Source organism: Rutilus rutilus (assembly GCF_951802725.1).
Source record: "Rutilus rutilus genome assembly, chromosome: 10".
Classification (NCBI taxonomy): Eukaryota; Metazoa; Chordata; class Actinopteri; order Cypriniformes; family Leuciscidae; genus Rutilus; species Rutilus rutilus.
This window is the reverse complement of record NC_140215.1, coordinates 32,827,175-32,852,845: the sequence shown is the minus strand read 5'-3', so window position 1 is coordinate 32,852,845 and position 25,671 is coordinate 32,827,175. Positions and strand designations below refer to the sequence as shown.

General features: G+C 37.2%; 1 protein-coding gene across 4 annotated transcripts in view; it reads right to left on the bottom strand.

Moving 5' to 3' along the window:
- Nucleotides 1-25,671, bottom strand: part of kalrna (kalirin RhoGEF kinase a) — a 230,372-nt gene that overhangs the window by 113,732 nt on the left and 90,969 nt on the right. For all 4 annotated transcript variants that reach the window (XM_084421559.1, XM_084421561.1, XM_084421558.1 and 1 more), the window contains exons 7-10: nucleotides 22,336-22,527; nucleotides 22,082-22,213; nucleotides 19,416-19,646; nucleotides 9,726-9,848 (exon numbers count right to left, since the gene is read on the bottom strand). In XM_084421559.1, coding sequence (XP_084277685.1) covers nucleotides 9,726-9,848; nucleotides 19,416-19,646; nucleotides 22,082-22,213; nucleotides 22,336-22,527 — 678 coding nt within the window. The remainder of the gene's footprint in view (nucleotides 1-9,725; nucleotides 9,849-19,415; nucleotides 19,647-22,081; nucleotides 22,214-22,335; nucleotides 22,528-25,671) is intronic.

The window sequence follows — 25,671 nt, the reverse complement described above, 5'->3', positions numbered from 1 at the left end:
TGGAATATTCAGTAGGGAGGAAATTTCACGAATCCCATTCTTGGCCAAGGTACAACGCTTGAATTCACTGAGCTCCTGAGAGCGACTCATTCTTTAACAAATGTTTGTAGAAGCAGTCTGCATGCCTAGGTGCTTGATTTTATACAACTGTGGCCATGGAAGTGATTGGAACACCTGAATTCAATACTTGGAAGGGTGTCCCAATACTTTGGCAATATAGTGTCTATTATGTTCTGTTTAAAGCCTTCTGGTATAAAAAATAAGGAAATTAAATAGACCAGGGGTGCCCAACCCTGCTCCTGCCGATCGACTGTCCTGCACAGTTTATCTCCAACCCTAATCAAACACACCTGAAGCAACCAATTAAGGTCTTCAGGATCACTTGAAAATTAAAGGCAGGTGTGTTTGATTAGGGTTGGAGATGAACTGTGCAGGACAGTCGATCGGCAGGAGCAGGGTTGGGCACTCCTGAAATAGACAATATCCCAACAGACTGCACAAGCTACCTCAAAAGACAATCAACTAAATTAATGATTCATTACTCTTATGGTGATAAAACATTTTCCTCACATGTAAAATCGCATATCCATCTGCAGAACGAATGCAGCCGGTTATCCCAGCCTGCACACGTCACCCCGTTACACTCAGCACGAACCCCGTCAGAAGCAGCAGTTATCACGGATTATCACCTTGTGGCTCTAACATAGCCAAAAACAGAGGAATAGTGGCCCACTGGCTGCTGAGACAAGAGCATTTTCACCCCAGTCCACACTGTTCCTCACTGTCAGACATAAGGTAAGATGCTTTAACGAGAGGCCGGCTAATTAACATGAGATAATTACATGTGTATTCACCTGCTGTGACTGGAGAACAAGAACACATTTACAGCTCCAGAGGGCTTCAATCCTTCATTAAACACACAGTTAGGATATTACAAAGCCCTGAGACAGGAAGCTGTCTACGGGCTCAATGGTGAACACCAAACACACAGCAGTCCAGCAACACACACATGTCACATTATGTACGTTTTTACAGTAGAGTAACAATGAGCTATAAAGGGAAGAAACTTTATTTTACTATTTTCATCTTTTATAAGCTGCTTAGCCATTTCTCTTAACAATCTAGGAGACATTATTAATAAACAGACCAGGGCCTGTTTTCTTATCACTAGGAGTTCTTATATAAAAGCACTTTAGAAAATCAGAAAGAACCAGAAGAAGCTTACGATACAACTTCTCTGTGCGCCGATTTGCAGCGAAAAAACAAAAACAAACAAAAAAGATGAATTTGAAGGAGAAAATGGTTGCTTGCAGAAGTCAGGCTTGTTGATGTTTAATCTATGACTCCTCCCCCTCAACCTTTCCTTGTATCTTGTTCTCTCATTGGCTGTTGGTCATTGCCGGTGTAATTTCCAGCCAAATCTAATGCTGCGATGTTGGGCATTTGTCTGTGATTTACACAAATCTTGATGTAAAGTGAAAATCAGGGGCAAAAACGTGCAGTGTGTACCAAGCATAATGGTGAATTGAAACAGAATATAACTTTTTACAATACCAACTAGCTGAAGTTAGCTAGCTGCTAATAAATCCCCATGCTTTAAACAAAAAACACAAATGATTCAAGTGCAAGGGATTATGGGTGATCAGTGGTCAAAGTGAGCGTGCTCAGCAGCCTGCTAGTTTAACCCAACTCTCCTAACTTGACATTGTAAATTCTTGCTGGGTAATATTTAAAATTTCTTAAACTAAATTGCTTATTTTATTTTATTTTATTTTATTTTATTTTATTTTATTTTATTTTATTTTATTTTATTTTATTTTATTAACTAATGTACACTCAGATGGTTAGTCAGTGGAGTGTCAAGAAGCATAGAAGTTTGAATGAATTATGTTTTAAATTATTTAATATTTGCTAATAAGTTATAAATGACGGTTATTATATGAGTTGCATGTTATAGTGCAGTGTTTCCCAACCCTTAGAAAAGTTTCTACATTTTGTGGCACTTTCCAGTCCTGATGAACTCCAAGGATCAAGGACCCAGTCAAACTCAGCATAGGTCTCAGCTGGAAAATAAAAGTTGAACCTCTCCTCTAGGACTTTCAGATGCTGTGTGATAAGCCCAGGGAGTTTGCTGTTTGAGAGTGCATTGCACAAGGGAAACATATCAAGTTGGCCCTTTTCAACAAAAGAACGCCCTGAAGCCTCGCAATTTGCCGTTAGAAGTGAGAATATTTTCATCTTTGCCTTGCATTTATGTGTTCATGTCATTGAGATGCTTAAAAACATCGGCGAGATATGCAAGTTTTGAACACCATTCCATGTCTGCAATTAACTCTGCATATCCCGAATGCTCCTGATTGAGGAACGTTTTTAACTCTTCCCTCAGCTCGTAGAGTCGTGACAAAACCTTGCCCCGTGATAGCCATCGAACGCCCGTATGTAATAACAAGCTCTGATGTTCGAAAATAGACGGCTCTTCAGTGGGCGTGCCTTGATGAAATTAACTGTATATACTTCTCTGTCCAGTACATCCGAGAGTTCCTTCGGGAGCGTCTTTGCTACCAGTGCCTCCCTATGTAAAAAGCAGTGAGTGGCTTTCACATGTGGGTTTTGCGCTCTGACTCTGCTAATGAAGCCCTTCGTACTCCCCATCAGTACACAAACTGTGACAGTTCTTCCAATTCAACCCCCCTTGTTCAAGATACTCTGTTGTCACATGATATATTTCTTCTCCCGTTGTTTTGTATGGCATTGATTTACAAAATAAAAAAGTTTCTCTAATGCTGTCGCCATCAAAGAATCGAACATTTGCCAGGAGCTGTGCGTGCCCACTAATGTCAGTCGACTCATGTCCAGGACTAATGTCAGTCGACTCATCCAGCTGCAAGGAAAATTTGCCGCTTGATCCGATTTTTTCCAAAACCACACTTTCAATGTCTGAAGACATGTCATTTATTCGCCTGCTAATTGTATTGTTTGACAGGGGAACCTTTGATATTTCTTTTGCTGCTTGTGGGCCGGATGGAATTTTTTTATTTATTTTTTTATTATTGTGTGTCTCTTATTTGTTATTTCAGACATTAGATATTCATATATTAATTGATTTATTCACTTAAATATACTTATTCACTTTTTTTTATTCACACAAAAATAAATAATTTCCCGGTTGGGAAACACTGTTATAGTGGATCTACAGTAAAAAATAAATCTGAAGTGAAATTTCCAGATTTTTCCTTTTCTATAATGACATCTTACAATGAAGTGGAATTAATATTTAGATACACTACCGGTCAAAAGTGAATTAGGATAATTAAGATTTTCAAAAATATATATTTTCAAAAATAAGTCTCTTATAAGCCTCAATAAGGCTGCATTTATTTGATCACAAATAGTAATGATAAGTAACAGTGATATTGTGAAATATTATTACAATTTATAACTATTTTGATTATATTATAGTTTATTGATGGCAAAGCTGAATTTTCTAAATTAACATTTTAGACTAGAAGACTGGAGAAATTATGCTGAAAATTCAGCTTTGCATCACAGAAATATCTTACACTTTAAATATTTTCAAGCAGAAAACAGTTATTTTAAATTATAATAAATATTTCACATTATTACTGTTTTTAATGTATATTTTCAATCAAATAACCTCTCCTGGTGCTGATGGCGTGTTGGTTGAATCCGTGACAGTACTCCAAATCTAACAGATGTTTTGTTAAGATACAAATACAAATGTTAACATGCACTTTGAGATCAGGATCTTAGCTATTCCCGGTAAATTTTCGGGTAATATTACTGTACCTGCAATCCTGTAATATCAGTATCATCTTCTTTCTCTGACTTCTTTGATTGAAGCGAATCTTTATTTTCTCTGTTCTGTTTATTTTCTTCGATTTCTGTGCATAAAGTAATCCATAAACTTGTCTAACGTTATTACAGTAGAACGCATGAGAACTAGCTGACTGTTTTCACCACACTGAGTGATATATTGCTGCTGTAAAATGTATTAGGGATTTGTTTAGGGTTAGCAGCACTAAAAATCCATCATATATCCTGCATTCCTGATTTGATCATACACACACACACATATACATAAATAAGACAAATGACACATGAAGCCATCACTTCATCAGAATGTGGCCTGAAAGTGTCTAGAGGTGTTTGTGTCTCATCTCTCATATCTTCATCAGTCTGTTCTCGGATATCATATGTCTGATAAGCAGATGTCAGACTCAGAATAACAAAAGCTGCATATGTCTCACTGGATACCAATAATGGCTGAGCCAAAACAAATCCCTTACGCTTATTTAGACGGAGTCAGATTGTCTCGGGCCCTTCTCATGACACTGAGACTCATGATCTGTCATCCGGACTATTATGGATTATTCATCTCAGGGGAATTATGTGGATAGAGGCAGGGCTTAGTGTACAGTGATCTTTGTCTCGTCTTTGTGCTGTCAGATTAATACTGCGCAATGTATTTAACATCACTTTGTTTCACAAATATCAGTTCAGCAAGACTTGATCCTTTTTAAGATGACAAAAAGTGTGAATTTAATTCAAATGGGTCTAGTTTGTACACGACAGCATTTAGTAGCTTACCCCTGCAATACTCATTGTCATGCTGCTGGGGTGTTGTGAGTGATTGCTAAGGCGTTGCTAGGTGGTTGCTAGGTTGCTTGCTTACTGGCTCAAAAAAAAAAAAAAAAAAAAAAGCCTGCAGGTCCATGATATGAGGATTTCTATTCCAGATTATGGGTCATGTAGTTGTTCCAACATGGCTTACAATTTCAAGAAGCATACATACAGTTCAAAGGTTTGAAGTCAGTGAGATTTTTTCTATATTTCTGAAAGAAGTCTCTAACGCTTGCAAAGACCGCATTTATTTGTTTAAAAATACAATAATATTGAAAAATATTATTGCAATTTAAAATAACTTCTATTTTAATTCACATTAATTGTAAAGCATTACCCCCAACATTTATTATATTTTTGTAGAAAGCATGATCATTTTTTTCAGGATTCTTTGATGAATTGACAGTTCAAAAGAGCAGCTTTTATTTAAAACAGATAACTTTTGTAACATTATATAATTTTTTACTGTCACTTTTGATCAATTTAATGCATACTTGCTGAATAAAAGTATTAATTTCTCATAAGTCTGTCATGAAAGGCTAAAAATCAATGTCACCATGTAAAAAAAATTGACTTTGGGAACCCAAATGTTGAACCCAAATGTTCCCACAGAGGTTATCCAATTATAACAGACGATATTTACATACAGAAGTCTTAGGGACAGATTTACTAACAGCTTGCATCAGCAAACTCTCTTTTGGTGTTAAAAAAAAACCTACTGTCAGGACTTACCAAAGAGTAATAAAAATAAGCGCTGAAAAGGCGTGGACAGGGATGTTTTTGCAGATGAACTTGTTGCATATGCATTTGTAGGAGTTTCCCTTTCAGACACAAAATTTATGGGAGGAAAGTATTTAAATGAATCATGCAAACTGATCTACTAAGGTTTGCGCTCGTCAATTTACTGGTGTTTGACCCATTATTTTTTAGTGCCCAAAAAAAGCACGTCTTAAACCAGACGCTAATTTGCGCTGCTCTTGGTAGATTGCGTTGGTCATTATGGAAACGATCCGGCTGCGTCTGTGTACTTTAATTTGCACGTCATCAGTAGATCACGCGCAGAACTTTCCACTCCCATCTGTGCTTTTATGGGATTGTGCTAATTTAAGAAAACTAATTTTTTTGGTTTAGCGAGAGGTGTAAAACAATCATTAAACACTGCATTATGGCTGTTTTTAGTGCTACAAAGCTTGACTAATTTAAAGATATTCAAAAGAATGCCCCTAATATATTGTACCTGCATTCCATTATATTGCTGTAATAGCCATTCATAAGGAGAATATCAATGTATACAGTACAGTAGTTAAGTCCTTTGTTTGTACAATAATACAGTGTGAGCGAGGCACATCCAATGTGGCAGTTTTCCAATAATATCAACATTCAATCATGTTTATTTGACTTTTGTTTTGTGTGCAATAGAAACAACAGCCTGAAAAGACACATGCCGATTCCAAAAAAAGAGACCAATATTACCTCACAGCTCTCTCCTGAGATGAGTTCACAACAACACAAATTGACTGTGAATTTTCACACTTCTACCTAACCATTTTTATTTATTTTTTTAACCTCAAGTTACTAATTATGAATATTTAGGATGAATTACAACACTGGGGGAATTTGGAAACTGCTTTATGAACATATCTGAACTCATTGCCCATCCAGTAAAGGAAACCATCTGTGAAGCTCATTTGATGGAGCTCCAGAGGCCTGAAAACATTTCCATTAGCCCTTTCTCTGAAGCGTTTGTGTTTGCTGTGCAACCACCACTGCATTTGTTGACATCTTTATTATATCATTTGATTAAATGTCTCTAAAGGGACAGACACCAAAAAAAAATCTTCCTGTAATTATCCAGAGGATTGTCTCCTTGTGGCTAGTGGGGTCTGTTTGAGATTTGTGCGGTATGGGAAATGCTCCTGATAGAATGGTTTTTGTTTGCATGGCAGGAAGACACAGCAGATGTGTGCTAGGGACACACCAGTCTCAGTCCTACATGTGTCAGCGTCTGATTCTAATTGTACTGTTAGACTGGGACCAAACTAGGCTCACCATGATACGCGATAAATCACATTTCTTCCATGTTAGTCCGAGTTTTTGTTCTAACAAGCCATGACTGTCAACAGTGCTCGGCATTAAAACATTGTGACAGTCGATTTTTACAGTCTCAGCCTTGTACAGCAGAGCCACTGGCCATTTAGAGCTTGCACACGAAATGGCAAGAGCAGTCTGAAATTGCAACTTCTGGATGCTTTATGGAAACAAAGTCATGTTGGTACAATGAGTACATTTTCCAAGGTTTGCAAGGTTCGTGAATCTTAGAAAGAGGTTTTTGTTTGAGATAATTAACCTTATAACCCCTACTTATAAATCTATTTTTTAAAGGCCAACATGATGAAAACTTTGCTGAAAAACCTGTTGTACACAATCAACCACATGCCTTCTTTATTTCACGATGAACACTTACTGGACTGAAGCAATGTAGGTTTACTTATCAATACATCTTTTTTGTTCTTTTTTTAAATCATGTTAAAATGTGAGTATCAAATATGATAATGTTAAAAGGTCAATGGTCAAGAGCCCAAGTAAAGCAAGCACTGATCACCATAATGGTGACTTCAAACTTTGAACATCGAAACCTCTGTTAATTTAATGCCATTAATTGTGAAATCCCCACTTTTACAGAGGTATATTGTCGAGAACAACAGTATTGCAGCACGATTTGTTAAGCCAGCGGACTCATATGCACACGCCGACAGGGGCGTAGTAATCATTTCAAATGTCAAGTGTAATATCAAGTGTAATTTTTTCTGACCTTTTTCTAGTTGATAGGTTTTATTTAATTTTTATTTATGGTATCTTTTGCTTTTAATTAGCTCATTTGCTGAAATAAAACAAACCACAAATTTGTATTCTATGAAAAAAAAAGTCTTTATTTTGCTTTATGATTTGCTTTATGCTTTATAATGATTGGTTTATTTACTACAAACACTTGTGCATTAAGTCATTGTGGATTTTATAAAATGTAAAACATTTTTTTGTTTTGTTTTTTACCACAGAATAAAGCAGAAAATATATTTAATCGTAATCGTGTGTTTATTGTCTTCATGTTTCATCAGTCAAAATGTTTCAGCTTTAGCTGGATGCCTTTGTCCATATAAGGGATTTCCTGGAAAGTCACAAGTGTAATGACTTCTATGATTCTCACTTGTGGACTTTCTGCGCCAGGGCTTCCAGTCTGAATAAAACAGACATTACACTCCCTAATGTTCACATCGCCTCGTTTTGGATAAGAATAAAACGCCAGATCATACATAGACTGTCTTGTCTCTTTGAATTTAAATCTAGTTTTATTCACATTGGCCGATGAAAACCTCTACGTGAACACACTAGCACACTAGTGGGAGGAAGCGTATTCTACGCCCATGTCACGCTGCATGCCAGTTTTGACCACAAAAGATGAGGTCATTTGATTGGATGTCATGTACACTCTCAGAAAATAAAGTACATAATTGTACCTTTAGGGGTACAATGGCTTGTCACTGGGGCTGTACCCTCAAGGGTACAATATTGTACCTTAAAGGGATACTCCACTTTTTTTGGAAATAGGTTCATTTCCCCAGAGTTAAACAGTTGAGTTTTACCGTTTTCGAATCCATGCAGCCGAACTCCGGGTCTGGCGGTACCACTTTTAGCATAGCTTAGCATAGATCATTGAATCGGACAGGACCATTAGCATCTCTCTCAAAAAAATGATCAAAGAGTTTCGATATTTTTCCTATTTAAAACTTGACTCTTCTGTAGTTACATCTTCTACTAAGACCGACGGAAAATGTAAAGTTGCGATTTTCTAGGCTGATATGGCTAGGAACTATACTCTCATTCCTGCGTAATAATCAAGAAACTTTGCTGCCATACCATGAGTCCAGCAGGCGTAATGATATGATGCAGCGCCTGAAAATAGGTCTAATAGGTTAGACAAACTTAGTCCCGGTCACGTTGGAAGTTACCGAACTGGGGACTATTTTCAGGCGCTGCGTCATATCATTACGCCTGCTGGACTCATGGTATGGCAGCAAAGTTTCTTGATTATTACGCAGGAATGAGAGTATAGTTCCTAGCCATATCAGCCTAGAAAATCGCAACTTTTCATTTTCCGTCGGTCTTAGTACACGATGTAACTACAGAAGAGTCAAGTTTTAAATAGGAAAAATATCAAAACTCTTTGGTCATTTTTTTTAGAGAGATGCTAATGGTCCTGTCCGATTCAATGATCTATGCTAAGCTATGCTAAAAGTGGTACCTCCAGACCCAGAGTTCGGCTGAATGGATTCGAAAACGGTAAAACTCAACTGTTTAACTCTGGGGGAGTTGTAAAATGAGCCCATTTCCAAAAAAAGTGGAGTATCCCTTTAACCTTTAAAAGAAACGGTACATATATGCACCTTTAAATGCTTTTTGATCCTCAAAAAGGTACATATATGTACCTTGAGGTCCAATAATAAGCCCGATGGGGTACGTTAGTGTAGATTGTACCTTGGGGGACAGAAATGGACTCCTACTGTACCCCTATTTCTGACAGTGTATTTGACATTTTATGGCACTACCATTTTCCTGTTTTTAAACTAGAGGTGGCATTTTGCCTGTTAGAAATACACAATCGCTTTTAATGTTATTTTAAGGTGGGGTAGAAGTAAACAAACGGCAAAACTTTTGTCTGTGTACCCCCTCTTACCTCACACACCCCAGCTTGAACCACTGGACTAGAATAAGCTGGAGTCATCCAGTCTTCATACTAAAATGAAAAATTCTGGTGGTGCAAGGGTAGGATTTATGTTGCATCACACTGGAACGTGAAAGCACTCAATTAAGCCTGAAAATTACTGTAAATGTGAATAAAGCCCCTGTTTATTGGATGTGCTGCTATGCAATACGACCTGATATTGCACATATTGTCTGAGAAACTTTTTAATTGGCTGTTTTTGATGGATATAACTGAATGATTCAATCTGAAAACAAGTGGCTTAAATAAGATTGATGTGGATTAGTCCAATGGTTTTGTATTAATCTGACAGCTGTTGTCTCACCTGTGCCACCTCCTCAAAGTCATCATGGCGTTTCTGGAGGGCTCTGGCTCTGTGCAGGGATTTGCCCACTCCTGTGTGTTTGCTGAGGAAAGCCTCTCCATGGTTCTCTATCCAATCAATCACCTGCAACACACAAACACACACAATCCATAACGTGCACTGACAAAACATCACAACACAGAGCTGAAAGAAAGTCTATCAAGCAAGCTCCTGTTTTCCCTAGTCCATTCAGTTTGATGTTACATATAGAAAGCCAGTTATAGCACACACATCAGTGCCAGTGACTGCTCGCATACTCTCATGGGCATATGAAAGAGGAGTGATCAATCCGCATCGGTTTTCTGTCCAATAGTGATCCAAAGACTCTTTTTCATCATCCCTAGGGACACTGTGTTGCAAATAACATTCCTCCAGCGACATCTTTAGATTAGACTGATGTGAAATGTGACTTAGGCAACACAATCAAACACTAGAAATCCAGCAATGCTGACATGCTCAAACTAAACACTGAGAACATGTTGAAAATATATAAACGTGCAGAACAAACTCCCCTTATTGTCTATGTTCATTAATTGTGTTTATATATACAGAACAAAAAACGTAATGTTCAGAGCTTTTATAGCTGAGGAGACTGAACGGTAGGGTAGGTGATTTCGGAGCAGCTAGCAATAGCAAGGAAACTTTTTGCTAACAACACTTTGGTTTCAACATCTGTTGATTTAAAATGTGCTTGATAAATCAATGACCTAAACTAAACTAAACTTTGAAAGCATGAGATCCCACCCTCCTTTCAGAGCGTCTCCAAAGCCACACCTCCTTCAAAACACATGAACGATCACAGCAGAGTCTGCAAAGCGTCACAGGGACGACGTTAAATTACCTCTTGTCTCAAAGCATATAACACCACAATAATAATGAACATAACAACTTACAGAGCTCTTATTTGTACCACCTGACTGCTGCAGTTTCAATTCGGTGTTGATAGTGTTTACACAGAAACAAAAATCTGAGTCTGCGGACAGGAATGACACCGGGTATAATGTTAAAGGTTTCCATCTCGTAATTACGGTTATGACATGGCGTGAACGCAGCATAAGCTCATTGTTTTGGTTCAGGAGGAACTGTAAAAGGTGTCTGCTGTTTGTTTGCGGCGCTCAGTGACTGTCTACAACTCTGATGACGTGTGATGTCTGCGCAGAGATATGGAACTACATATGCTGACAGACGGACATCAGATCGAATGGAATGATTGGACGAACATTTTTTGGTCCTGAGTCTTCCACAGATGATGTTTTTTTTTATTTTATATTTAGACCAATTAATTTATTGATTGCTATAGACCTTATGCGCCAGAGAAATTAGAATATTGTCTTTGAGCTTCCGTTTTTGCAGTCGCTCTGTATATTTCTATGGCATTGCTGTCCAGGAGTAATTAGCTTTTGAAGTGGATTTACTTAATGTTAAGTTAACAAAAGTTATCATGAGGATTGTAATGTTTAAAGCAGATGTCTTAACGAATGTCAGTCGACCGGGAACACTTCCCATAAATCCTGATGTACTCGTTACATCATAAGAAGAATGGCATCTAAGCTAATTTTAGTGTCTTCGTTTATCCCGAGGTTTTCCCGCAGCCTGCCGGATCCAGGCCGTATCCAGATCTGACGAATGACCTTCGCCTGGACCCGATGACAACGCAGTGCTGAAGTGCCAACTAGTCTCTCCCTATGGAGGATCCCTTTCCCACTCTACAGATAAAGCGTTGTCGGGAAAATTCGTTTCGCGTACCTACCCCGAAGTGACAAAATAAAATACAATTCTGTATCAAAATTTATAAGAAAAGACCAGTACTTTGTTTAGGCTTGGTTTGTAGGGAATTACAAACCTGCACACATATATTCAAACGCACATAACTATAGAACCAATTCTTAAACGCATGTGAACGCCATCAGCGTTTCTCACAGGTTCACGTTTAAAGTCTGTGTAGAGAGAATGGTGTCGTCTTAGCGGCCCCTAATTTAATAACAAATGATCGTTGCGATGGAAGCGAATCAATCAAAACTAACATTAGCTGGAAAATAACTTTATTAAAGAACCGCTATAAAGCCAAAACAATCTCTGTTATCTTAAATTATACGTTTATCTCTGTAAAGCTGCTTTGAAACAATCTACATTGTTAAAAGCGCTATATAAATGAAGATAAAAAAAAAGAACGGGAAGATTTTAAAACAAGCCGTTCATTAATAAACATGTAAAATCACTGTGAAAATACAAACCGGAAGTCAAAAGACAACGAGCGCAGCGCTGAAAAGGGGCGGGGCTACATAAGGTCTATAAGGATGTGAAGAGAGTTTTAACCAGAATAACAAAAAGTTTTTATTAAAAAAAATGTCCTACCCTACCTTTTAATATAGTTGTCAGTCGATTCATTCATGTGTCAACTCTGTCATGCATATTTCGCCCAAAATTCCTTAAAACATAAATATAGAAATAAAAATATAAAAATAAATGGCCAGGTGACATAACATCATGTTTTCACTGTCCCTTCATTAGTTAAGGTTATTTAATGCATAATGCAACTAACATTAACTAACAATGAGCAATACGTTTTATAAATCCTGTTAACATTAGTTTAAAATATATATTCATTGTTAATTGCATTAAATAATATTAACAGATACAGCTTGTGATTTTAATAATGTATTAGTACAAATTTGAATTAATATAAAATAAATTACTAAATGCTGCAGCACTTGAACAATTTTTAACAAATGGAACCTTATTTTAAAGGGTTACCAAATTATATTAAATGCATTTTTATTCAATTATAAACTTTTTCAATTACATGATACAATTTTGAGAGAAATACAGCCTGAATATACTAAACCGATACATATCTGTGGTTTAATTGATTTAATTTTGAAACAAACACCAATCATCTGACCACCTTTTTCTGGTTACAGTCGTGGTAAATGTGGTTCTTCTGCTACACTTGCGTGTTTGCAAGTTATACAATGATAATCAAACATGCAAACAATTGCGTCAACGAGTTCTTGTTTCTGTTACATTGATTAATGCATCCACTTCATGTTCTAAAAACAGCTTCCTTCTTTCACACGCACATTAACAGAGGCTGATGAGATAAATATAGCCCTGCGTGATGAGTCAATCAGAAGATACGGCTGCTCACAATCTGGAGTTCACAGATGGCACAGGTTACATCCACTCAATCCAAACACCTGTTTGGCCAAATAAATCAACTCATAATTCAATAACAATCAAGCATTTGTGTTTGACTATCAGTCATTGTGACTCGCAAGATGTTTGACTAAAAAAATCTGTTATGTGTGTGTCCATAACTATTGATTATACTTTGTAATGACTGTTTACATAAAGAACCTCAGCAAATCAAACTTATGATAATAATCAAGTACAAGAAATAATCAAGGAAAAGACATAATAAACTGTGTTTACAAGTGTTTCGTAAACAGTCAGAACTGCTATTACAATTTCTCCTGCTTTAGGGGTCGGTGACAAATAAGGATGTCTAAGATTATGAAAAGGAAAAATCTTAGAAAAAATTTGGTTTAAAATGCCAAGTTCTAAAAAGTGTATTCGTTGTATTCATTTACGTGCCTTCGTTTAATCAAAAATTATTTTGAGAAAAATTATTTAGATTTAACTTTTATTCTTTTGGCAGACACTTTTATCCAAAGCGACTTCCATTGCATTCAAGATATACATATTATCAGTTCCTGCATTCCCCAGAATTTAAACCCATGACCTTGGCGTTGCTTGTCACAGTCATGTCTTGTTTTGTTTCATTGTCTTGTTCTGTTTAATTTGTAGTCATGGTTCACTTTGTCACTGTTTTGCCTGTGTTCTAGTTCATCATTAGTTGTCGTGGTTTCTTATTAGTTAAACACGTGTTTCCTGTTCGGTTGATCCTTCCCTTTGTGTATTTAAGCCTTCAGTTTTCTCACTTCTGGTTTCCACATTAACATTTAACGTTAATATTTTATGTGTGTAGTGTTTTCACTCTCTCTGTTTTATAAATATTATCATAATTTGTCATTCAGCATCACTCATCTCTGTCATGCCTTACCCACTACCCCAACTCTATAACACTGGCCTCGATGAGAAATAAAAGGCATGCCTGCGCTTAGATGGTCCTAGAAGAAGCTTCACAGAGTATCTGGAGTGGGTGCTGGTGCAGTGTGACTCACATTTTACGTCTGCCTCACTGCTGAGGACATCGCCAGCCCCACTCTGGACCCAGAGCCCAGCCCGCCTTCAGCGATGCCCGGAGTGGAACAGCCAGTGCCCATCACAGACTCGAAGCCGGAGCCCGTCACGATTCCAGAGCCTGAGCGTTCACCAGAGACTATTTTAGTCTCAGAGCCTGAGCCCACAGCAGAGTCTGGACAGGTGTGTGAGCTGGCAACAGCGTCTGTCACGGAGGGCATATTAGTGGAGTTCGAGGGGATGAATCGGAGCCCCACCCACACTCCCCTGGCCGAGGTGTGTAAACTAAGCTGGAGCTCGACGGAATTGGTGTTGGATGAGTTGGATGAAGAGGAGTTTGCTGGTCTACAGTCTCTACTGGTCCCATCCAGTTCCAAGTTATCTTCATCTCTGCTGGTTAAGCCAGTTCCAAGTCATCTCAGTCTCACTGGTAACTACAAGTTCCAAGTCCTCTTTGTCTTCGCTGGTTAAGCCCAGTTCCAAATCGTCCCAGTCATCGCAGGTTGAGCCCAGTACCAAGTCATCTCATAGGAATTTGCTGGTCTACAGTCTCCACTGGTCCCATCCAGTTCCAAGTCATCTCAGTCATCGCTGGTAACGCCCAATTCCAAGTCCTCTTTGTCATCGCTGATTAAGCCCAGTCCCAAGTCATTTTCATCTCTGCTGGTTAAGCCCAGTTTCAAGTCGTCCCAGTCATCGTTGGTAAAGTCTAGTCCCAAGTCATCTTCATCTCTTCATCCCACCACATCTTCCCACTAAGTCTCCTTAGTCATTCAGTACCAAGTTGTCCACCATTGCCTCTGCCCAGCTCCAAGTCCATCCAGCATCCCTCTCCCTCCTCCTCTGCCAAAGCCATCCAGTACCTGAGCCTCATCTCTGCATTCTCTCTTCAGCCCCTTAGCAGTCTCTGCCTGAGGCTTACCAGTCGCCTTGGCCAGTGGATCCCTCAGTTTCACCTCAAACCTTCAAACCCCAGGTTCCACATCGCCCCTCTGACTCATCGGCTCCATCTTGGCTCAACGATCCATCTGCTCCACTATGGTATGTCATCCCTCAGGCTCCGCTTGGCTCCCTCATCCCTCTGACAACACCTTGGTCCATCGTCAACTTCCGAGTCATCAGCTGCTCCTCAACTCTGCACCCCTCTGGCTCTGCCGGGCTCCTCCTTCCCTCCGATTCCACCATTGTCCTCATTCCTACTATCTCCGCCCTTGTCTGCCAAGACCACATCTCCACCTCGGCCACGCCCACCTGCGGCTTAGCTGTGGCCCTCCAGACTAGTGGTGTCGACCTGGGTCTTCGGCTCTTTGACTCCACCTCGGTCTCCATTTACACCAGCTCCATCTCAGTTGGTCGTCTCCCTGGTTCCGCCTGGCCTCTCCAACAAGGCTCCACCATGGCACCTCCCTCCATCGGTTCCACTGTGGGCCTTTATCAGGATTTGACTCTGAGTCATCCTCTTACTCCTCCTGTCTCCACTCTGGCTCCTCCCATCATAATGTTACAGTCATGTCTTATTTATTTTCATTGTCTTGTTCTGTTTAATTTCTAGTCATAGTTTTATTTGTCACTGTTTTTTTTGCCTGTGTTCTAGTTCATATGGTTTCTGATTAGTTGCACACCTGTTTCTTGTTTTGTTGATCATTCCCTCTGTGTATTTAAGCTTTCAGTTTTCTCAGTTCTTGTGTATTTGTTAACGTTTAACGTTGTGATGTGATGTGTAATACTATTGCTCTTTATGTATATTAAAAGACTTTTCCTCATCTTTTTCAAACATTGTGACAATGCAATAACTTTGTCGTGGATAGTTACACCACCTTGACATTTTTTAACCAACCAACCAAATAAATTATTTAATGTAAAACTTATTTGATTGATTGATTGATTGATTAATTGATTGACTGATTGGACACAAATGTCACACCATTTACCCATAGGGACTCCTTAATAATTGCAACTGAATGTTTTAAATGATGAGTTTTGTTTATGTTCTTGGTTTCAGGTCTTTTGTTTTACAATGACATTTTACAAAGAAACTTGTCTCACACAATGGTCTAAAATAAAGGTCAAGGAACCATTTTGACCTTTACCAGACAAACACAGGAAACCTAAAATATTTGTGTAAAAAAACAGAGACACTTAGATATTTTATGTCAGACTGGTACAGAACACTAACTCCATGAAATGGAAATCTGTCTCAGCAGGCTGTCTCTCACACCTCCCCCAGTCTCCCCCACCATGACTCACAACCCTTGTTTACTCTGGTTATCAGGGTTTCCCAAGTAACCGAGTCCAGACCACTTGTGTACTCTGCTGATAACCCCATGACTCACTGGTGACCACAACCAATTCATTACTAAGTTCAGAAAAAAAAGCAAAGATAACAAAGCAGAACCCCTCTGTTCTTATCAAAAAGGGTGTCTGACTGCCACAGATTGAGGCACAGATCATATAGAGAACTCTAGGGAAGAGTGTGTTGAATGTAGACAGGCACAAGAGTGTTTTTAAATAAACAGCTCACCCAGAAATTAGCATTTATCTTATGTGGAAAAAAAAAAAGAGATGTTTCAACAGAATGTTGACAGTGAATTGGCATAGGTTCTGTTAAGCTTCAAAAATGACATTTTCAGGATACACATTCTTTTTTTGGGGTGAAGTATTCCTTGTAACTGTAACTTGCAATGAACACAAATATGACTTGTATGTGTATGAGTGTGGGAGGTCTGTTCATTTACTCTAAATAACTCAACCTACTCATTACCTGTATTTAACTACACACTTGAAGATATTTGGCCACATCTCACCCTCCATTACTCAAGAATTGCAAACATTTCAGGGTGAGGCAAACTAACATCACCAAATATGGGTAATAATAACAATCTGTCTCCCAGAAAACATTCAGTATGTTGATATCTCATTCAAATCAATGATCCAAGTTTATCAGAGCCGTATGTTTGTGCTTAAAGAGTTTAGCATTTTGTATTGCATCCACCTGATCAGTGTTTGGAGGGTGAAATATAACTCCACCAATCAGAGATTGAGTTTCATGCATATCAGAAAATCTGTGCATGATGCTTTAACAAATCAGTAGGTCAGATCAACACTAAACACTCATCTAATGCAAGAGGTAAATTAAATTATTTTCTTCATACATCTACAAATCATATTCATATTCCACCACCTGTTACATTGACCGATTTTTATATCTATGGTTCTAGAAAATTAAAAATTAAAAAAGTAGATGTTTCATTGTAGATTCTTAAGATCAGTTCAGAGTCATAAACATCACATTTCTTTCTTGAATTAGCCCATCGCTTTCTGGGTTATCTACATTGTTAATAGATGGGGTTTTAGAAAGAACTATAAAATAAAAAGCATTTAATAAAACTGATAGTTGTGGTCATGGATGCTGATTGGTCAATACAGTTTTCCAGTTGACATATTGACCAATCAGTCAACTTACAAAAAACACAATACAGAAACAGCTATGAGGTAAAACACCTATTCAACAAATATTGTGTACAGAGACCATAAAGACTATTAACCTGATTGTACATCACCCTGATATACTTAATATTATTATTGTGCAGTAGCTGTTTCTTAAAAGCAATAAATCACTCGAAACAATGCTAAATTCCCATAAGAAAAAGTACACTTTAGCCTAGTTTTAAAAAGATTATTTAAATAATACACTTTAAAAGAATATACTTAAGGACAAAGTGATTGTAATGTTTTTGGACACTTAATTGGATGTTAATTGCAATTGCTTGAAAATGTATTATAGTTTAAATTTACATTAAATGCTTTACAGTTCCTCTTCACCCTATTTAAGTACAATGATTTAAGGATTTAAGTAGATCTTTAAATGTAATTTCATACTTCTTTGTCTTTAAAGTTTACTGACAAGCATTTCACAAAAAAAACTAAATTAACTAAAAATACTTTAATGTCATTTCTATTGAAACTTGTATTTGTAATTCGTACACTGTTAGAAAAATCTGTAGAAATTACAGTATTACTGGCAGCTACTTGCCAGTAACTTACTGTAGATTTAAATTTATGTTATTTACTGGCAACAATTTGTTCAAAATTAAATGAACATTAAACATTAACAAGTCTTTATCTTTACAGAATAAAACTAAAATAACAGCCTCATGCAAAGCATTCTGGGAACCAAAATCTGAAGGAAAAAAAACAGAAAAAGGTTGATGAAGATTTCTGGTTCCCAGAATGCTTTGCATTAGATTGTTATTTTATAGTTTTATTCTGTAAAGACAAAGACTTGTTAATGTTTAATGTTCATTTAACTTTGAACAAACTGTTGCCAGTAAATAACATACATTTAAATCTACAGTAAGTTACTGGCAAACAGCTGCATAACTACAGCAAATTTTTTACAGTGTAATGTAACAGTTGTAATGATGAAATTGCAATCTAGTACATTTAAAATATTAACTTTAAATGTAATATTGAATAACAGACTACAGTTAAATTTACAATCAAGTACTTTACATGTGTTTTAGTATGTTAGTCAACACATCAAAATAAGTGTACTTATTTTAAGCACAACAGCAGAAACATTGTTCAGAACATTGAAACATTATGATTTAAAATGTACACTTTAAAAGTGTGTTAAGAAACATGTCATGAAGGTGTACTATTCAAATACATTTAAGTGGCTTTTTATTTCATTAATATTACATTATCTGCAAGTACAGTTTTTTTTAAAACATTCTTTTAAGATTTGGAGTGCACTACAAATACACAAAGTTTATCACTTTGTAAAAAGAAAATTCAGAAGAGAGAATAGAGAGGATTAAAAACAACCAATATGCTGCTCATCATCCCTGAAACTGATACAGGAGTTGAGTAATGTCAATTTTATTGTTGACGGCAATGTGTTTTATTGTTCTCTGCACTGTGTTTGGCCTCTGGCTGGTCTGAATCCAGCCCCCGTTTGGGCTCTTCAGCTCTTTGGTTCTGGTTCAGATCTTGATTTGGCCGGGTCTGTTGGCTGTTTTTCAGGGCTGACCCCGGCCTGATAAACCAGAGCTGAATCCAGGCCCAGAGCTGCCACAGACCCGCTGAAAGAGGCTAATGGAGAGATATTAACTGCTCCTCTGGGCACATATCCAACACTAAAAAAATACTCAAAAAAAAAAAAAAAAAAAAAAAACCTGGTGTGTAATATAACTGTACAACACTGAATTTATGGTGACCTGTTGTTGACAAATTTCCTCATTCAACATTCTGCACTTCAAAATTATGGATGAATTAAAGCACATATAAGAAAAGAAAAAAACATGATAACTATTTAATTCCCGTACAAAAAAAGTACTATGGTAAAGTGATGTGTATATATATTCAGTCTAAGTAGGCAACTAGTTAGGAACACTCTGTCAGTGAGAGAGCCTGAGAGAGTGTAGACATATGTGAACATTTATCTACCTGTTGGACGTCCTGCTGGAAGACACAGAGCTGCAGTCTCTGATGCAGTCGAACTTTACGGTGCTGCCAGATGTTCTCCAGACGTCTCTGGTGATGCAGGACCTCATGGACCACGTCCAGAATACAGTGCACGGCTTTAGAGTAGTTAGCTGTTGCAGTCAGAGACTCTGAGTTACCAGGACTCAACGGCCGCTGAAGAACGTCAAGCAAAGCCTTACCATCCTGACTCACCTGAAGATAGAGATGTGGTCAGTGAGATTTTTTTACTATGAAACTTTTATTCAGCATTAAATTGATAAAGAGTGACAGCAAAGACACTTATAATGTGACAAGATATTTCTTTTTTAAATAAATGCTGTTCTTTTGATCTCTCTAATCACCAAAGAATGCTGAAATGTTTTCAACATTAAAAAAAATGAACATATTAGAATGATTTCTGAAGGATCATGTGACACTGAAGACAAATCACAGGAATACATTACAGTTTAAAATATATTCAAATAGAAAACAGTTGAAATTGTAATAATGTCACTGTATTTTTGTTCAAATAAAAGCAGCTTTATTTCATAAACATAAAAAATTAAAAATAAATAAAGACCCCAAACTTATCCAAAACCCCAAATGGTAGTGTATTTGTCTGAAATGGCTTAAAACGACAATTTCAGTCAGGACCACTTCGCCAAGTTGCCTATATAAATGTATTACAATTATAGCACACAGTGTTTGTGTCGGCGGTATGGTTTTGTTCTGGGCAAAACTCCTACGCCTGTCCATCCAGCTATGCCTGGACAGAGCGGGGAGAGCAGCAAGTCAAACCCCCCTGAGGTACAGAACAGAGCCAGTATATGCATACATAATTACAATTCTCAATTACATGAGTTGTGAAAATACTAATACATGATAGAAAAGCTTGCAATGTTTTGAACTGTACAGGAAAAACTAAATAGTCAGACTGATTAAAGGTTCGGTTGGGTGGAGTTGGGGTTGGAGGATCGAGTTTAAAGTCGAGCAGCGATGCTATGGAGGAAATGCTGAAGGAATGGGAGTTTATATGTGCCGCTGTGTTAGATGTCGACACTGGATTGGAACACGTCATGAAAAGCTCAGCAGATGCGAGCTTGGCTGACGTGGCCTGCCTGAACTAACGCGATGCTTGATGTTTACAATAATTTTGACCAAACAGACACTGAAACAAATGCAAGAAATACAGTAAAAATAACCATGGCAAGTTTTCCACAAACTTTCCAGAATGATAACCAGAAATATAACTATTACAGCTGCTCATGTTCAGGGTTAAGTAGGCAAGTAACTCATCTGGAATTGTTCATTTGATCTAAATGAGGTTACGTCAGGTATCTGTGATAGAAACAGAGATCCTCCATTAGAGACCTAGAGTATATTTGATTGTGTAAAACTACCCTTAGTGTTTTATTGTGTACCAAGGTCAATATGACTTTTAAACGAGATCTACAACAGAGCACATTCTCTAATGTCAGATCTTTAAACAGAGTCATGGGTAAACGTCTGAAGAGCTTGGAAACACAGGGATACATTTTCAGTCTGAGTATCAGGGGTGGAGATCTGTGAACTAAAGTAGCACAATAACATTGTGGCATTGTTTTCCTGTTGTGTCTTCAGATTAATTAGGGCCGGTTCACTAATTTGTTCTAGTTCAAACAACATTAGTACAACTGTAGGTTTATTGTGAAACATAAGCACAGAGACTTGCCATCCTCAGTGGACAGTTTTAGACATGACCCACAACACCTGGTGAAGTTAACTTGGTTAAAAACCACAACTTGATCCTAGAGAACTATTCAACTACAGACTGATCTTGAATATCATTTTCCAGTCAAAAATACAAGAAAAGGCAGTATCCTCAAAACTATGTTCCTTCTTAGAGAGAAATGGTATCTGCAAGGATTTCCAGTCAGGATTTAGACTGTATCATAGTACTCAGACTGCTCTCAGCAGAGTTACAAATTACTTGCTCTTATCATCCGATCATGATTGCAACTCTCTATTAGTGTTACTGGACCTTAATGCTGCATTTGACATTATCAAACCCCAACATTCTTTTGAATAGGTCCGGAAATTACATTTTGCATTAGTGGAACCGCATTGTCATGGTTCGATTTGTACTTATCTGACCATCATCAATTTGTAGTAAATGAAGAGGTTAATAAAAATCATTATGGAGAACAGCAAGGCTCAGTACTAGGACCGTTGCTTTTCATCCTATACATGCTACCCTTGGGAGATATCATTAGAAAACATGGTGTTAGTGTTCACTGTTATGCTGATGATACTCAGCTCGATATTTCTTTGCCGTCTGACAAAGCATACCAACACACAAAACTGCATAGTTGATTTTTTTTTTTTAAATAAATAAAAAAGCATAATTTACAAAGTAAATGTATTGTTTTGTAGCCATGGTTTTTAAAACAGTCATATCATTTATCTTTCTTGCGGTCATAAGTCAAGAATAAATGCTTTCCAAATATTATATTTTATGTCGCGTCATGTCACTTCACATATATACTGTATCAATCAATCAATCAATCAATCCATCAATTTTCATTCAAAATATTATATTATTTGTCTTGTGTTCTGAAAGGAAATAAAAAATTTGATATATAGGATCGTATTGCGAGTTGTGTTCTCACCTCTGTATAAGCTTGCGTGACTTGTTCATAGAGCGTCTGATGATGATGAATGGCCAATTCCAGATCCTGCATCTCTGATGGCAGTCCACCTTCACTGCACATCTTACACCACGCTTCCACACCAGATAGAAACTGCAAAAACAGAGAAACACAGACTATTTCACCACTGCATCATTTAAAATGATTTATTATATTTATAAAAGCTGTTTACACGTTCTGAGAGCTACAGTTGAAGTAAATAAGAAACGTGGTACCTGCTCAGATTTCTGATGGAAGACAGCAGACATGGCAAGGATGGTGCTGCGTTCATCAAGAGCAGCGGCAAAGCTCTTCCACTCCTGATCGAGCTGAGTGCTGATCTGTTTGATCTGCTGAGTCGCGTAGTGACCAGCCTCCGACAGCCGGGACGCCACTGACATGATGCGGTTTATGTTCACATATGCATTCTGGAAAATGTGAGATTAGAAATCATTGCAACGTGTGAAGGAGGGAGCAAGATGCAAACACGGCAAGATGTCATAAAAACTAGTGTGAATCCATAAACATCATCTTCATATGCAATTTTTATAATTTCATAATTCAAATATGGTTAAAGTGTACTGCCCAATATTACTGGCAAGGATTTATGGTAAACTAAAATATACTTTAATGGCAATTTTAATTTCTATTTAAGTTTTTTTTTTACATTTTTGTAATTTCACATTTGTAATGATAAGGTTGAAAAGGCTGAAAAGGTTGAAAATATTTAAAATATATTAACTTTAAATGCAATATCAAATAACATGCTAAAGTTAAAATTACAAGTACTTTATATGTGCTTTAGAATGTTAGTAATTACATCAAAATAAGTGTACTTCTTAAACCAATCATTTAAAATGTTCTTTGACATTATTACAAAGTGCACTTTTTAAAAGTGTAATTAATTGTGTTAAGAAAGTCATGAAAGTGTACTCTCTTTAAGTACACTGAAGTGACCTTTTATTTAATTAATATTATATTATCTGCAAGTACAGTTTTTAAAATATATTTGTAAGATTTAAAGTACACTACAAGTGCACATTTAGTACAATTAATCACACTTCTTTCTCACAAGGGATACATCACTGGTGGTTGTGCGCTACAGTGAGTTTACCGCTGATATGGGGTGTTCTTAGGCACAAGTACGTTTAGTTTATTACTTCAGTTTATTAATGGTAATAATTGAAATAAACAATCAATCCATCAAATAATATAACTCACTAGTTGACAGATGTTGACAGAACTCTTTACAGATGTTGAGCATCATAGTACTTTTCTACATTCATATACAGTAGAATATGTGGTCTATATAAATGCTGCTCATCCAATCTGAACTATCCTTTTTTTTTTTAAATGTATTTAAATCATGACAAGTCTCTGAATAGTTTTAACATATGACAAATGTTAATGCTTTTGATCTTGGTGTACTAGATCTAACTAGGCAGGTGGAGCTGGGGGAGGTAGAGGGTTTCAGAGGAACTCTATTGCAGGGAACATTGAACCATACCATTTAAATGTTAAGCAAGCCATCTCACTGGCTGCAGATTAAGCAGATTAACCAGTCTGAGGCCATGTAGTAAACAATGGCTATGTTTACATGCACAACTTTTGTTTCCATCGGACTGAATTCATTCCGATTGATAAATATGTGTGATTAACCATGTGATTGGGTTAATCTGCACGTTTATATATATCACAAGCTTCAAATCGGAATAGATTTTTTTAAATGCCACATTGAACGAATATACAGAGTTTTCCCGCTGTTTGCGCATAATAACCATTCTCCTACATTGGTTCTTTATGTGTTTTAAACAGCAGACTTAATATTTATCCATTTCTGGTCATAATTTGGAGTCAATGAGCATATCTACCGTGCTGCTGATATTTATCACGCAGTAAAAATGTCCCTTCCCGCGCCTGTGGATGCGAATCTGAAACAAGGACTGTTAGGACGTTGGCAAAGGAGAATTTTAGAATAACGGGACACTCATTTATACGACACTTTATTCAACAGGAAGAACAACTCGTTCCACACGTCATACGACATTACGGTATTTCAACGTCATTGCACATGCGCAGTCCTTTCAGTTTCGGTTTTAAATCCGATCAAGTGTTTACATGTCCTCTCGATCGGATTAGAAAAGGAATAAACCACCCCTTTCAATCGAATCGAAATTTCATTCGGATCGAGCTCAATCGGATCGATTAAGGTGTTTACATGAAGGCTTTTCAGTCCAACTGAGCCGTCAACATATTATTTGGTTGCATGTAAACGTAGCCAATGTGATTGCTAGTAGATTGCATGTAAAGGACCTATCAGTCTGTGCCATCTACCGCTTTATGAATGAACAAGATACATCTTCTTTCTCTCACTGTAACTACCAAGAGAACTGAAGGGGGAAAGAGCCCTCTTAACCACATTAGACTAATGACACCATGAACACAAATGGACTCATATTAAAACCAAAGCCTAATGAGGCATAAAGCAACATTCGTGCTTGGATAAAGAAGAGGAGGATGAATGGATGAGATGAATGAGTGTGTTTGTGTCTCTGAGATCAGATGATTGGGAGCTTGATTAAAGTGGTAGGAGGAATTCTGGCTGGCTGAGAAGACTGCAGGAATTACAGAAACAGTGATCTGAAGAATGAGCTTCAGGACATGCCTACTGTGTGCATTGACGAACCAATCAGGCAGCATTAGCTGCATACAGAGTGGTAGATAACCCTAGCTATGCTGGTTGAAACTGGTTGAAACTGGTTGAGCTAGTTAACTATGCTCATCAATTCGACTTGAAACAGTTGACCAGCTCAACCACCCTTAAGTGATAGTTATCCTAAAAATAAGCATTCTGCCATCATTTACTCACCTTCATGTTGTTCCAAAGCCATACGATTTTTGTTTAACTTCAGAACACAAATAAAGATACTTTTAATATTTGTCCATCCATTACATATAAATGTGATAAAGACATTGTGCAAGTAATCCAAATTAATAAAGCGGTTTAATCCAAGTCTTCTGAAAAGAAACAATCGTTTTATATGAACAGATTTAATTTAGGAATGCTTTTATTCAAATATAAACATTGATCGATGCGCATACATATGCATTCAAGTCCTCCAGGGAAGTTGATTTACGAGATGGAAAGATGTAATTATGACGTCAGGTGCGTTCACATTACTTAGGTTAAAGCAAGATGACAATGTACCTTTTCTACAAAAAATAAATAAACTAATAAACAATAGTTATTAACTCTACGTCTTTAAAATGATGAATAAAGAAAGTGCATCAGGTTTGTTTTTGTTTGTATATTTGACCAGTTATATATTCTAATACTAAAGGTATATTTCATTTATTTTAACAAATTTACCAGTACTACAGATGCTAGATCTATTGTGTCAGACATGTTTTCTCACTGACAACTCGGAAACTCGAGAATCCAGAGTTTCCTACTCATAATTACGACTTTGCAGTGATTCAAAACATTCAATGCATAAGTATGATATAAACACAACAATAGAGTTCATCAAATATGTTCAACAGAAGCTCAACTGTGCTTGCTTGACGCGTGA